Below are 15,743 nucleotides of genomic sequence, written 5' to 3' on the forward strand. Positions count from 1 at the left end.
TTGTATGTACATAATATAGATACAGTATACTTTGATTTTTGATGTGATTTGTAATTTTTTTGCCTGTTGCCATGTTCTTTATAATCATTTTGATAGTTATAAAATGTTATGTGAATCATTGGCAAATCACATAAAAGTGTAATTTCCCTCCTGTTGAATATTTTCTCCATTCTTCAAAACCTCTGAAGCCACTAGGGATTACAGAACTGCACAAACATACAGTGACACCTAGCTGCTGCGCCTGTGACTGGGTGCGTCGGGTTGGTTGTGGGTCCTGCGAGTGTAGCAGGCGGCAACACATTGTTGGGGCCTTCAGCCCCCTCGCAGGCATTCCATGGCCGAGCCCATCACTGCAGCCGTGGGTCCGTTCATTCTGTTGACAGTCTTTCTCTCTCGCTGACCTTCACCTTTACCTGGCAAATGCCCTCCAGGGACTAGTCCCTTCTGAGAGAATGTCCAAAGGAGGTAAGATAAAGTTTTTCCTCCTAAAAAACATTATGACTCTACTTCTTCCAAGGCAGATTTGTTTGTTATTCTGCAACTCATGGTATATTCAGTATTTTTGCCAACACATAGTTCACATATTTCAGATCTTCCGTCTTCCTTATTCATTGTCTGGAAAAGGCCATCTTGCTTGGTGAAGTAGGTCAGTGAGGAAGAAGAGAACCGTCATCAAGGAGATGATGGATGGGCAGAGTGGCTGCAACAGTGGGCTCAGACATAGCAGTGTGAAGTACCTAACACCACCGCTGCTGTCTTCAGCCAGCCGAAAGAGCTCTAACTCAGGTGCAATTGAGATTGGTAAAATTGGATCAGTCTCATTCTCAGTACCTAAACAGGTACTATTTAAATTTTTTTTAATTGCTATTTTTTCAGTTTCATAGATTATGTGAATGAAGGTGGACACCTTGCAATGCTTTGTGAACTACTTTATTTCTTCAGGGATCCCCTCAGTGACTGATAAGATTTTCATAGGACGTTTTGGCATTTTTGCATTCTTCTGTAGAGAGGGATATGTGTTAGGAGGCTGGGTACATCGTCTCTTCTTTCCATCACGCCTTCCCTCTTACCAGTCTCCCCAGAGGGACACTCCCCTCATTGCACTAGCTGTCTTCTCTTTCTGTTGAGACTTGGCATGTGTCATTAGCATATGGTATGGAGAGATCTAGACTAAAGGAACATGTACATCGCATGTCAGTATTCTGCAACTTAATTTATGGTGCACTCGGTTGGCACCAGCACCAGACTCCTGTTAACTCTTTGGAATTTACCAGTGGTCAAGCTTGTAGTTCTTTTGTTCCAGACCAATTCTCTTGGGGAATAATTTATATACAACTTACTGTGTCTATTTAAGATGCACACTTGGACACCATTGGATTTTCGCATGTACCATTGGAACCACCACCACAAGCAAGACAGATCATTTCTGTATCTTGATTTTTTTAAATTGTGTTTTCTGCTATTAAAAAAAAAAACTTTTGGAGGCTTTTACGTCTGTTATCACAATCCATACATTCCTCCAGTGTGTCAAGCACATTTACACATACGCCGCCATAATCATTTTCAAAGCATTCTCTTCCCACTTGAGCCTCTGATATCCACTCCCTATTTTTTCCCCTTTCCCCTCCTGCCCGCCCTCCCTCAGGAACCCTTAATAAGTTATAGATTATTTTTCCCGTATCATCCTCTGTCGCCCCTCACCCACTTTTCCGTTATTCGTCCCCCTGGGAGGGGGTTCTAGTTGATCCTTGTGATCAGTTGTTTTCTGCTGTTTTTTAGACATTTATTTTCAAATAGTGCTGCCCAGTAGAGCTTTCTGTGTTTCATGGGAATATTCTCCATCCATGCTCGTTAATGCACAGCCAGTAGCCACCTATGGTTTTTGAGCACTTGAAAGGTGGCTAGTGTGGCTGAGGAACAGAAATTTAGTTTTTATTGATCTTCAGTTAATTTAAATCTAAGTAGTCACATGTCACTAATAGCAGCCTTATTGGGTGATGTAGTTATTACTGAAGACTTGGCTTGTTTTTGTGTTCTTTTCATGTAATCCTAAACTTTCAAATCTACTGCCATCCTGACTCATGGTGTCCCTCTGTAGGGTTTCTGAGGGCGTAAGTCTATTAGAGGAGACAGCCGCTTCTCTGTCCTGCAGAGCAGCTGGTGGGGTTGAATCACCAACATTGTGTGCCAGGCTGTGGCGAGCAGCTCCATGCTTACCTGGCAGAACCAGGGGTTCTTTGTATTATAAACTTGTTTATGTAAAATAGCCTCAGAAGGTGCTTGGTGTGAGTCGTATGTTATGCATCATTATGGTTTTATTGGATGTTGTGAAAATAACCCTTGCAAAGAATCCTGGTTTTGTACACTGGCACAGACAGGAACTGGAAACACAGGGACTCAACGGATGATCCCTTCAGGACCAGTGCTGAGAGTGGCGATACCGGGAGGGTGGAGAGGAAAGGGAGAACCGATTACAGGGATCTACATATAACCTCCTCTCTGGGGAATGGACAACAGAAAAGTGGGTGAAGGGAGACATCGGACAGTGTAAGATATGACAAATAATAATTTTAAAATTATCAAGGGTTCATGAGGGAGAAGGGAGTGGAGAGGGGGGGGGGAAATGAGCTGATACCAAGGGCTTATGTGGAGAGCAAATGTTTTGAGGATGATGAGGGTAACAAATGCGTTTTATACAATTGATGTATGTACGGATTGTAATAAGAGTTGTATTATCTACCAATAAAATGATTTTTTCAAAAAAAGAAAAGAATCCTGGTTCACAAATAAGATTTAAAAGATTTGATACAAGACCCAATTTGGGGAAGGCTGTGGAGGACAGTGGGAGCCCAGAACCCATCTGCAGAGTGTCTAGTTAGATCAAGCCTCTGACAAATCCACTCTAACCAAAGGCAAGCGTCTCAAGCAGCCTTACTATCAGACAGAGATCATTATAATCTTGATGATTTGGTATTGAGCTCAGTGCCGGCCAGTTGTCCTCCCTATAGACATGACCTGGATTAATACTGGGGGCAAGTAGCTCTTAGCTGTCCCATGACAGACATTGCTTTCCTGGCCCTTTGAACGTTGATGGGGGTCTTCTCCCTCTGAGGCATCATTTGTGTTTTTTCCTTTACTAATATGATCTTACCCTTACCACCTGAGTGCAGTTTGTCTTGCATTGTTTTCTGTGGGTTTCCCAGCTGTGAAGCACAGGAGGAATGGATGTGTAATGATAACTGATACAAGGCGTTGTAGGGAACGTAGGGGTAGGGGACAGGTAATGGGAAGGGAAGGGGGATTTTAGGAGTGAACAGTGAGGGTGGGAGGGGGCGGGAGCAGTAGAACTGCTAGTGATGGCACAGCTCAGTTTCAAGGTGATATAATAACCCTGGGGGGGCGGGGGGACTCTTAGATGTGGTGGTGATTGTATAACTCCCCTTGATGTGATTGAACAGTTGAACCATTCAATTGTATGATATGTCAATTATGTGCCAATAAAACTGTTGGGGAAAAAAATAACAACCAAGACTATCCAAGGGGGAAAAGTTTTTTAATTAACAAAAATGAAGTGAAAAATGTTTGGGAGGCTACTTTTTCCTCATACTCTTTGTGTAGTCTTTGAGCTCTCTCGGTTGGTCGCTGTGAGACACTGATGCTCCACCACTGCCTTCGCTGGTGTGTCGTGATAATCACGTGGCTCGCTGGCATTTGTGTTAGCATGTGGTGCCTGACTAATGACCACTGTGCATGCGCGGGACAAGGTCATACTCACTGATGGTCATGGGGAAATGCTCCTGAGAAATGGCCTAGGCCTGGTTCTTCTGAACCAGGTTGCTTTTTGTTTCCCATTTTATGTCAGGACATAATATTTTATTTTGGTAAGGGAGTCACGCCCGTTTTAACTGACCAGGACTTCGAGTTTGCGCCCTGGAACTCTAGACTATATGCTCATGAGTAATGCTTTTTCACTGGTTAGTTAGGTGATCATTCCGGCAGGGATCGTGTTGCTGAGGTGGTAGACCAGGGCTAGCCTTCCCCTCGGCCCCCACGGCAGCTTATTGGGACCAGGATGTTGCCCTGAAAGGATCAAGAGTTCTCTTGCCCTTTGTTGGGAATGAGCACACACACAGGAATTGTGTTCTCTTGTTCCATTCTTCTTGGGTAACTTGACCCGGACCAAAAAAGTAGTTTCACTGAAACCTGGCTATTGGACTTTTCCCCCGCCACAGAAATAACTGATGCTCAGAGAATGATTGGAACAGATGCAGCTGTTTAGTCAGAGAAGATTTTTTTACACTTGGAGGATAGTGGATACATTTACTATTCTTAGGGAATTTTCCAAAGTAGAATATATTGTTTTCTTTTTCTTTAAGGAGAATGTCTAATATCAGGGCTAAAAAAATCAACCATGGGAGAAAATCTATAGATAGGTAGAGCTTAATTTCAAGATAGCAGGATGAGTTTGCTTCTTTATTGACAAGAATTTATTTGGATGACCACCTGAAGAACTTTCAACTTAAAATGATTGCATACATTTCTGCAATAAGTTATGGTAAATTCTTACTGTGCATTCATTGTTATCTGCCCTTGCCCACGAGCCGAAAACAGGAGGCTGCAGATCACTAAATCATTGTAAAGTCTCAGCCTTTCTCTTAATTTTTTTTCTCAGACTGAAAAGAATTTGTGGGAATGATTCAAGAATTGACTTAAGATTTTCTTAGTCTCAGACATGAATAGCAGTGGAAGCGAGGTTTAAAACTTCCATAAGACAATAGAACGAAAATGGGGAGTAGACCTGGGGCCTCCAGTGGGAAGAGAAGGCTTTGAAAAAATGATGATGGCGGCATATGTGCAAATGTGCTTGACACATAGGAGGAATGTATGGGTTGTGATAAGAGATGCAAGAGCCCCCAATAAAAGTATTAAAAAAAATTTTAAGTGGAAAAGGAGACTCTTAATGATCACATTTAATGCATAAGTATCATTATCTTAAAAAAAGACAATAGAACGATAAAATGATCAAAGCACTGATAGAACATTGACTAGAAATGTACAGGTGGTTTTAAAGGTATTTGAAGAGAAGACAGTAATCATAATGGTCTTCTACAGATGAAAGACAGGGTTGACCTCATCGATGTCAGAATCGATGCCGACTCATGGCAACCCCTGTGGATTTCCGAGACTGTAACTGTTTATAGGAGTAGAAAGTCCAGTCTTTCTCCCTCAGAGGAGCTGGTGGTTTTGAACTGCTGACCTTGCAAAACACACCCCAGCATGTAACCAGCATTTCCGGCCAGTCTGTTTTTATCTCTTTCTCCTAAGTGTATGGGTTTTTGGTGCCCTAGCCCATCGACTGGTTTGATGTTTGTGTTTTTTATAAGTTTGAACATATTCCAATAATCATATAGTACTGATTTTGCATTTATTTTGGGGTTTAAATCTTGCTTCCTCCCTTCCCTCCTTTCAGTGGATTGACTAATCCTGATGATATTAAAGGGTGCGAGGGGTGCCAAGAAGTAATTTTCTAGATGTTAGCTATATAAAAAGAAACGCTATCCAAAGGTCAGGGGAGTCAACTGTGGAACAGAGATCTAAGTTTGGCCTGTCGTCTCTGGTTTCTGAAAGTAGCCAGAGAAAGTAGGGCCATTTTGTCTCTAAACCATCTGGGCACTACAGAGACGCATGGAAATGAACGGGGAGTGTCCAGCTCATTACCCTAGCAACAGGCCTCAGGGAGGGGCCTGAGGTGACCTCCACCTCTCCTCCTCTCCCCGGGAGTGAGCTGTTTGTGTATACAGAGTGCTATTCGGGTTTGGGGTATACTCGCAGAGCAATCGATCAGTTGGTACTCTGTTTCTGACGCCCTCCTGACTCTTTCGAAACCAGGACAGCAGTGTGAGGGTCTTTTAGATAGATACCCATGGCTGTCACACCGATTGCAGCTGGTGCTGGCCACCCTGTAGGACCTGTAGGAGAAGGGCTGCCTTGAAAGGCTGCCCGCCTAGGTTGCACCTCTTTGTGGGAGCAGCCAGCCTCATCCCTCATCCCTGATCACTGCTCTGCCAGGCCAGGGCTCCTTTCCATACAGGTGGTTTTCTGGGAAAAATCAGCGTACAAAATGGTTTTCTAAGAAAAAAAATTTTTAGTTTTAAAATCATACATGATTTCATACATGCCTTTTGGGATAGACTGGCTTCCTTTCATGGTTCTGAAAGACTAACTTCACCTCAGATTGTACAGTTCCCAGATTTGCTGTCAATACTGACTTGAGCAGATTTGGAAACCCCCTTAAGAAAGTAATTTTCTCATTTTAAGTCTGCAGTTAAGTGAAGTTTTCATTGATCTCAGGTCTGCCCTGCTTCCTTTTACAGTGGCAGGCATATGTGGAATTGCTTTGGAAGTGGTTTCCTTTTGCATTTAAGCTTCCTTGCTTCCTTTTTGCATTGTCCCCGAGAAGTGGGTGAGACAGTCACTTGTCCCCTGGAAGTGATAGCCAAGTTAATCTCTCTTATCATAAGCCTCATTGATGTTTGCTTAGAAGAGCAGCTGAGCGGCTGCTTTATGTATGGCAACCTTTCATAAAGTTTATTCTTGGGAGTAAAGCTCCTGGGGCCAGAGCCAGGCTGTGAGAAGAGACAATCCCCTCTGGACGGGAGCGCTTTATTCTGTAGCTGGGGTTAGTGCTTGAGTGTCTCAGCTGGTGACAATAAGCTGGTGAGTAAGGCTACCTTCATCTCAAGTGTGTGTTTTTCACTAGCATGGAATCGATGCTTTCGCAAGAATGAATGCTGCTTTTAATATGAAGATAGTGATTTAATTTGTGAGCCTGAGTTTTCACCACCTCAGTGAAAGGAGGTCTAGTAGGCTCTTTTTTGATCGGAATCCCAATTGCATTGTCTTCTTGATGTTTTACAAATTTAAATTTTCTCTTCAGAATGTATAAAAAATAGGGAACCATTGTCATTTTCTGCTTTTCGATGTGTTAACATAATGTTGGGTGTAGAAGAGAGCACAGATTCATTAACAGGAACGTTTCCTGAGCAGCTACTGTGTGTACTGCTCTAGTGGTAGACATGCGCTTTTAGGAGATGATTTACCTACTTATCTGGTAATCTTAATGGGATAGAGTGTAGAGGACAATTGGAAAAGTTGGATAATAAAGGACTTGAGCTTAAATAGGTAGTGATTCTTTTTGTGATAACATTGAAAAACAATGTTGACACTTGATCTATAAACATAATCTACTAATTTCACCTGACACTTTAATATGTGCAGCATCAAATTGGGATCATTAGGATGAGCGTGTAAATTAGCGTGGCCCACGAGAAGTAGCCCCTTTTACAGAAGAGAAAACGGAGACCAAGTTAGATTGAGGGATTCGAAGAGGCAAAGTTTGAAATATTGTAACTTAGGTTTTCTAACACGGTGATCCAAACAGTAAAATTCATGGCGTTGACTAATGCCCGTGGTGTGTTTTCATTTTATTCCTCTTTGATGTAGACTTAATACATTTTGGTCTTTGGTTTCTAACGTGTGAGAAATAGAAACAGGCAGTTTAGCAAGACCTGGTCATTGGTATTCAGATTGCTAGCCGTTCTGAGTGGCAGACACCAACAAAGGCTGAGGATAGACCCCAGGAAGGGCACCGAAATCGGAAAACGTGGCATAGGGAAGGAGCCCCTTGTGGAAGGCTGCAGAGCGCCTGTGCTTCAGGGGCTTCCAGCCAGCACTGATCAAAACATCACACAGTAATTGCTTTAGCAAGAGTTCTTTTAGAGAGATGCACATGAAGGGAGCATCATTGAAAATGTGAGCTCCTGCATTTAGAAAATTGACAGCTATTAATAATTCTTTTTGCTCATGGATAAATACCATTGCTGTTAACTGTTTATTGCCTACAAGTCTAAGATTTGTCCTAATGATCTGTGAGACTGAAATCCCTGTGAACTTTTAGCGTGGCAATCTTGCAGTATACGCCTTATCAATCATTTATTTAGCTAGTCAACTTTGATCTTATTTCATTGAAATTCACTGAATTATTTACAACAGCTTTTTTCCCTCCTCTTTCTCTGAACCCCCTTAAGTATCAGAGTCCCTGTCTCAAATACAGAAGTCACATCTAGGCCCGACTGTGACAAAAGGCAGAGGGAAGCACTGCTAGGGAGTGCTGAGTAGATGGGGGAGTAGAGGTACCGTGTTCTGGGTGACCACTGAGAGGAGGCAGCAGACAGACAGACGGGAAACATAGGGGATTGGTGCCCTCTGTTCTGTTCTTTCTCTTTCTCTGTCCCGGGAAGGAGCTGTCCTCCACCTCTCTTAGCTTTTCACCTTGGACTGATCCCTTCCTGTGCCGTGCTCAGTGCAGTGAGTTTGCGGGGGAGAGCACAGCCTCACTTTGAGTGCAAATGAGTAAATGTGTGGTAATGAGTCTCAGGCACTTTGTGAGGTGCTTCGGAACTGCCTCACAGATCTGCTGCCCAACATATAGTCATGACTGAATCAATTATTTATTGATCTCCAGAGAGCTTGATTAACTTATGCATAATCGGGGCTTCCAACACCAGGAAGATTAAACTCTTTTCATCTGTTCATGCGGAAAATATCTTACTCAATGACTCCCAGTCACTTGAAGGCTGGTCGTTTGATAGCGATATGGACATAGTCTATACCCACACATTGAGAAATTAGAAGACTATAAATAAATGTTAGGTTAGGGTATTGATCCACAGATAATAGGATTGTAAACAGCTTTGTTTTCTTTGTACTTTTTAGTTTTTCTAAGATAAAAGTTTAGAAAAATTATATAATTTTTGTAGATAAAAAAGTGTGCTGTTTAAAGTGTGCTCAAGGGGCTCAATTGTGATACATATGCAGTTTGTTCTTAATTCTCTTGTAGTTAAAACAACAACAACTTTTTTTTAATTGGGTGCATTTGTACCTCATTAGACCATTTGCTGTTTAGGAGGGAATCTCCTTCTACTGCTCCAACTTAGATCGAAGCAACTATTTCCATAAATCCTCTACCCAGCTGCCTCCGGGGGTGGGGGGTGGTCGGGAAAGGGCGCCCCCTTACCTGTGCAAGCCCCCTCAGGGATGGACTGCACCTCAGTTTCACATGAAAGTCCAGGCCATCAAAGGTCCATGGAAAAATCCCATGATCTTTTATCTCTCTCTTGCACACATTTCTTTAACCCCTTCATCTGTGTTGCTTTAACACTGGAGTGTGACTGAAAATTTGAGTGTTTGCATCTGCTCTTTTGTGGTGAATATAGTTTATCACAAAAAAATTTTTTTGGCAAGTTGTAAATTGTAGAAATTGATAATAGTTTGTATGATGTCTTGGGGGGGTCTTTTGAACATGGCAGGTTTTCTTTGAAGTTGTACATGAATTCTGTTTTCAATAGATGGACTATATTTAGTAGGAGATCCTGAAATTAATTTCTTTTTCTCATAAGGTGGTTTTTCTCAAGCAACCAAATGTCTGTCTATAATGTTATTAACAACTGAAGTCTTATTTAGAACAGAAATATTTTTAAATTATGTAAAAATAAGGGATAGTAAAAATGAGGGCCAGAGCCAGCTGGACTCTGAGTAGAGCGGGGTCTTGGAAACCATCCTGTTCAGTCCTTTGTGAGTTCATGTGAATTCCAGCAATTGGAACTTCATCCCACCCTCCCCACCAAAAGCCTGGCTCTATTGACAAACTTGTGTGTAGTGCTGATCCATGTGTTCTGTACTTTTTGAAGTGAAAATTGCAGTGGTGTGTTTTTAAGCCAGCCAGTGTTGGTTGGGTTCTCTCCCTTGGGTTCCAAGCAAGCGTACACTTCCTCTGCTATGTCGGGGGGGGGGTGGGGAGGGTTGAGGGTTCCTAGTGCAGTAGAATGAGAAGCTGTGTTCTCCTTTGTGGTCTTGGCGACCCATACCCGCCACTTCTAAAGTCATACTTATTTTGGTTAGAATGAACAAATAGAGACCTGGGGTTTTTTTTGGTGTGTGTGAAGGAAAATTCCAAAGATTCATAGAATGGTCATCTATGTAACCCTCACCCTGCTTCCATACCAACAGCTTGCCAGTCATTAGGAAAATAGTTTTATGCACGATTCGCCAAGATAAGCATCTGTAAGGTCAAGGTACTGACTTCAGAAGCATTTCCGAACAAAGATGCTGCAGTTGGTGGGTGGATCCAACTGGGTTCAGCTGTTGTATAAGCTTGCATAAATAGTATCATCCTGACTTTAATCTCGCGGTTGTTCAGAGGTAGTGTGCATATTTCTCCCTAACCCCTGGAAATGAGCCAAAACCATGTGGATCCTTCTCTCCATCTCTGGTACCCTTGAACTTCAATAGGCTAGGAATAAAAATGAATGAGCTGACACCCGGATCCTTGTGGAGAGAGCTATTTAAAAAGAGAGTCTGGATGAATGAGTGAATAAATAAATGGATAAAAGAATCTTTCTGTTTAAAAAGAAAAATGACTGGGTATTACCTGGTTAATTACTTTGGAGGATAGGCAATCTGTTTAACCTTCTAACTGTTAAGTAATGCATTCTACAGATAGGAGCACATTAAGTCCCACAAGCCTAGTTCAAATCCTAGCAGACAATACACAAAGTGCATTAACTTTCCAGAGTCTCACTGTTTGCAAATGTAAAGTGGCTGTTGTGTGAATCCAGTGAAATAAATTGAAAACAGATTATTTTAAAATACCATTTGATCTCGGGTTGAGTAGAAGTGTGTCCTGAGGTCAAGTCTTGGATGAACGTGTGGCTCAAGGACGAGCCTTTAACGTACCAGGCAGCTTAGAAGGGAAAGCGAATCTTTTAGTCTGTCATAGCAAATTTTCTGATGATAGCTATGAATCCCCTAAAGATAGGGCGAATTGTTTCATCGTGTTTGAACAAATGTTGGTCTGCAGCAGCCTAGTAAAAAACAACAGCTTATTATTTTTCTTATTGAATACCTAACAGCAAACTCTGGCCTGCTCTATTCTAACCGCACTACTGAGTGAATTCTCAAGTTCAAGTAAAACTAGCAACATCGGACTGAGCATGGAATTCCACGGCAACTGCAAACGAATTTTTCAGGTAACAGTATTTTTGTTAGGACATTTTGATCGCTGTGTTGTTTCTCTTTTTATTTTTCCTTCAGGATACAAGAGCATTAATTTTGTCTAGTTGCCTGGACTAGAGAAATGCAGAAGATAACAAAAGTGATAGATAGGCTTAGTGAACATAGTTGATCACAAAAATGACTTAGTTTTAATCACAACAGATTCTAGCCTAATTCTAACCAAACCTAAAAAGAAATGTGACAGTAAAGATCCTCAGTTTGTTTATTCTTACTGTTTTTCGATGTAACTAGTTCAATTGATGGGACTTGACTGGCCTTAAAAATAGGCCTGGCCAGATGCCAAAGCGGACCCGGTATTTAAAAGGTTGTTGCAGATGGTGTGGGCTCTTTGTCTCAGAGGTATTGTTTGCAAAGTTATGTGAAGGCCCTGGCTCCAGTCCCTGGGCTGTGGACGAGGAGTAGCTCGCCCCGAGTTGGATTGCAGTGGGGCGCCACGGTCAGAGCCAGAGCCGTTTCTCTGGGAGAACAGCAGTTCTCACACATGCAGTGTAGCCAGGTCAGGATCCATCCTTCTGAAGGGCACCAGGACAGAAATTAGTAGCTGGGCTGGAAAGGGAAATAGCATTTTCCATGGAGGATACTAAGGCTTTTGTTGGTTGGCTCAGCCTCGTGGTTCTAAAAGCGAAGACATTTTGAGTAAACATTTGCCAGAAGCATATTCTTTGTGATAGCCATTATATTTTTCCCTCCTGTAGGAAGAAGACCTTCGTCAAATCTTCCTGCTGACAGTCGAGGTTCTGCAGGAGTTTAGCCGGCGGGAACACCTCAACGCTCAGATGTCTTCAGTATTTCAGCGATACCTCGCACTTGCTAATCAAGTCTTGAGCTGGAACTTTCTTCCTCCAAATTATATCCTTTATCAACTGAGTAGTTTATTTGTGGTAATAGATGCTGGCAGGTGCTCCTAGTCATTTGTCTCTGTAGTTGCTTTGGCAGGGTGACATTATCTCCATCTAACTTGTCTTGACAAGGTGGGGTGGAGGGGAAGGGCACCAGCAGCCCCAGACATTCCCTGTGAGGCGGGGATCAGACTGTTTCCTCTCTCACCCTGCTCCCCCAGTCTGAACGTACTCGTCTCTTCTACAGCACTTTCTGCTTCTCTCCTGGGATCGATAATTTGTTGCATTGGCCATAGAGAACCAACAGACCATGCTACTGATTATGGGGTTGAGTGGGGAAGTAACCAGTTACAATTCAGGATCAGGAATGACTCACATACAGTTCTTCCAGCAGGCAGGTCTCTACCTGGCCCTGGCGAGATAGTTTGGGTCATTACTATTTTTTGATCATTTTATTAGGGCTCATACACCTCTTATCACAATCCATACATCCATCCATTCGGTCAAGCACATTTGTACATATGTTGCCGACATCATTTTCAAAACATTTTCTTTCTACTTGAGCCATTAGTATCAGCTCATTTTTTCTTCCCCACTATCCTCCCTATCCTCCTTTGATACTTAATAAATTATTTTTTTCATGCCTTATACCAACCCGTCTCCCTTCACCTACTTCTCTGCTGTCCATCCCCCTGGGAGGGGGTAATATGTAGATCATGGTGATCAGTTACCTCTTTCTCCCCCCCTACCTTCACCTTCCCCTCCTGTATTGCTACTCGCATTATTGTTCTTGAGGGGTCTATCTGTCCTGGATTCCCTGTGTTTCCAGCTCTTATCTGTACCCGTGTACATGCTCTGGTCTAGCGGGATTGGTAAGGTAGAATTGGAATGATAGTGAGGGGGGTGGGGGGGCAGTAAGGAACTAGAGGGAAGTTGTATATTTCCTTGGTGCTGTACTGCACTCTGACTGCATCGTCTCTTCCTTGTCACCCTTCTGTAAGGGGATGTCCCACTGTCTACAGATGGGCTTTGGGTCTCCATTCCATGCTCCCCCTTATTCTCATTGATAGGATTTTTTGTTCTGGGTCTTTGATGCCTGATACCTGATCCCATCGACACCTCTTGGTCCCACAGGCTGGCATGCTTCTTCCATTTGGGCTTTGTTGCTTCTCAGTTAGGTGGCCACTTGTTAATCTTCAAGCCTTTAAGACTCCAGACACGATGTCTTTGGATAGCCAGGCACCATCAACTTATATGTACCACATTTGCTTATGTACCCATTTTGTCTTCAGTGATCATGTCAGGAAAGTGAGCATCACAGAATGCTGGGTCATTAGAACAAGGCGTTTTTGTGTTGAAGGAGTGCTTGAGTCGAGGTCCAATGTTTACCTGGTACCTTAATACTTAACATGAATATATATACACAGACTGTTTCCCTGTCATTATATGTAAATATATTTACATACGGATATGCCTGGATTTAGACCTCTCTAAATGTCCTTTGCCTCTGTTTCTTTCCTCTATTTCCTTTTACGTTCCTCGTGTTCCACTATCATGTTTGGCCTTCATTTGGGTTTCCGTAATTCCTGTCAGCTACATTGCCCTTGATCAAGCCCCACCAGGCATCCTCTCTGGCCCAGATGGTTTTAAGCCTCTCAGCCTGGCATCTGTCCTGTTTGGGCAAGTGCAATAAAGCTCTTTAGCTCTGACAAAATGCACCCAGAGGCACCCCATTTTCCCAGTGACCCACTGTAGCTGCCTTGCTTTGTGCTGGGAAACCCACTTCAAGGTCTTGCCTGTTTTGCATCCGTCTTCTTGTGCTACTGCTGCTGCTTGTCTGCTACACAAGCTACTGTTTGTCGTTGTCATGTGCCTTTTCTGTTGCTTGCTAGAGGTTTCTGTTTCCTGTGCCCAAAGGACACCCTCAGCCTCTGGCTCTTCTTCCTTGACTATAGAGTTCTTCCCTCTGCTCTGGGGTTGGCTCTTTTAAGCTCAGCAGACTGGCAAAACAGATCAGTCACCTCATCAGAGTTCCATAAACTTATTTGCATCGTCCCATCCCCACAAGGGTTCTAAGAACCGTACGTACATTCATACTAAGTTGTTCAATCATCTTGTTTGTTCATAAGTACCTTACTTGAATTACTCCACCCAACCATTGTTTGGGACCAAAAAAACCAAACAACTATATCTAGAAGAACCATGTAAGTAATTCTGAAGAATATTGTACTGCAGCAATTTGTAGGAAAGTTTAACCTATCCCATAGGTCTGTCGGGAGGTCTGTTTATGAGAAGAAGACAGATGAACAAAAAGGAAAGAGATTTTCAGCCATATCAGATTTAGCAGGAGAGTGAACCTTTCTTTACCACAGAGCCAGGAGCCACTAGATTTACAGAGCGAGCTAATTGTGGGACTTAAGGATCATGTGGAGCTGTAGTAGGACTAAGGTCGGCTGTTCAAACCTACTAGTCCTTCTGAAGGAGAAAGACAAGGCTGTCTGCTCCCTGAAAGGTTTACAGCCTGGTAGACCCTGCCCAGGGTTGGCCGGAGTTGGAATTGACTCTGTAGCAGTGGGTTTGGTTTTTGAGTGCATGTGGCGTGTAATTGTTTTTCTTTTCAAGCGAGTCCAGTCGCAGAGCGTGCTGCTGGGGTCAGGCGTGGGATGGCTAACCTCCCAGGCAGCAGTCCAAGCCCACTTGGTGCTCCAAGGGAGAAAGGTGTGGCTGCGGTTCTTCCCTCCCATCACGACGGACACCCTCAGTAAGACCAGGGAGTTGGAGCTGACTTAATGGCAGTGAGTTGCTTCTAAAAAATAGATTTAAGGGAGAGAAAGCTGCTATGTGCTCCTCAGAGCCTGAGTTCTCCCTTGCTCCTGCCCAGACAGTCTGAGTGAGGCGGACACTCTTTCCTTGACTACCCAGTCATCTTTCTCCTCGTAACCAGTTTAGCATCTTTAACACAGTGAGCTTTGTTGATGTGGAGGCACATATTTTCTTAGTACTTTAAAATGTAGATTTAATTTCCTTTCCAAGTATTGCAACATTATTATCCCAATTTTATTAGTAAAACAAAAAGATGTTGAAAAACTTGGCGGCAGATTTAAAACATCTCAGGCCATATGGGGCTATCAAAACATTAATTATATATGTAGAGAAAAATTAGCAAAAGTTATGCCACATAAATTGTAGCCAATTTTAAAGTGCCTGTTACAGGGAGAAAATGTCACCGACTAAAGAGTGAATATTTCCTAAAGGCAAATAGTTTTCTTGGGGTTTGGAAACAAAGTCTGTGTAAAGATGTACAACACATAAAATATTTTTATAAAGTGTTCAGATAAAGCCAAAAAAAATCTGTCACCTGAGCATGATAACCACAGCTGCAAGCTAGAGGGAAGACCGACCAGCCTTGTTGAAAGAAAAGTGTCTTTTGATCTTGGTTTCAAATTGGAGGGTGCCACACTGTATTGCTGAAGGGTCGTAGTACTTGGTTTGCACAGTGTCCACTTGTTGGATAACAGGTATGTATGCACAGCATCCTCTCCGTCCCCCCGCCCCCGATAAACGGATCAGGTTAGAGTACAGGAGAACAACTTGAAAGGAGGTGGGATTAAATAAAGTAGGCAACTTTTTCAGAGGTCATTGGGAAAATCAGTCTCATGGAACCCGATTCTGACATATTTCTAAGTTTGACAATTACCTGGAGATCTACCATTCAAACAGTGGGAAAAATAATTGGATATTTTTTGCTATAGCTTGAAGAGAGAGTAGTGA

The 15,743-nt window shown here is 42.8% G+C and overlaps 1 protein-coding gene across 4 annotated transcripts in view; it reads left to right on the plus strand.

The window, feature by feature from the left end:
* XPO4 (exportin 4) overlaps nt 1–15,743 on the plus strand; it is a 93,999-nt gene that overhangs the window by 31,813 nt on the left and 46,443 nt on the right. For all 4 annotated transcript variants that reach the window (XM_075562841.1, XM_075562842.1, XM_075562845.1 and 1 more), the window contains exons 5-6: nt 10,971–11,087; nt 11,829–11,982. In XM_075562841.1, coding sequence (XP_075418956.1) covers nt 10,971–11,087; nt 11,829–11,982 — 271 coding nt within the window. The remainder of the gene's footprint in view (nt 1–10,970; nt 11,088–11,828; nt 11,983–15,743) is intronic.

Source organism: Tenrec ecaudatus, chromosome 11, assembly GCF_050624435.1.
Source record: "Tenrec ecaudatus isolate mTenEca1 chromosome 11, mTenEca1.hap1, whole genome shotgun sequence".
NCBI classification, from domain to species: Eukaryota; Metazoa; Chordata; class Mammalia; order Afrosoricida; family Tenrecidae; genus Tenrec; species Tenrec ecaudatus.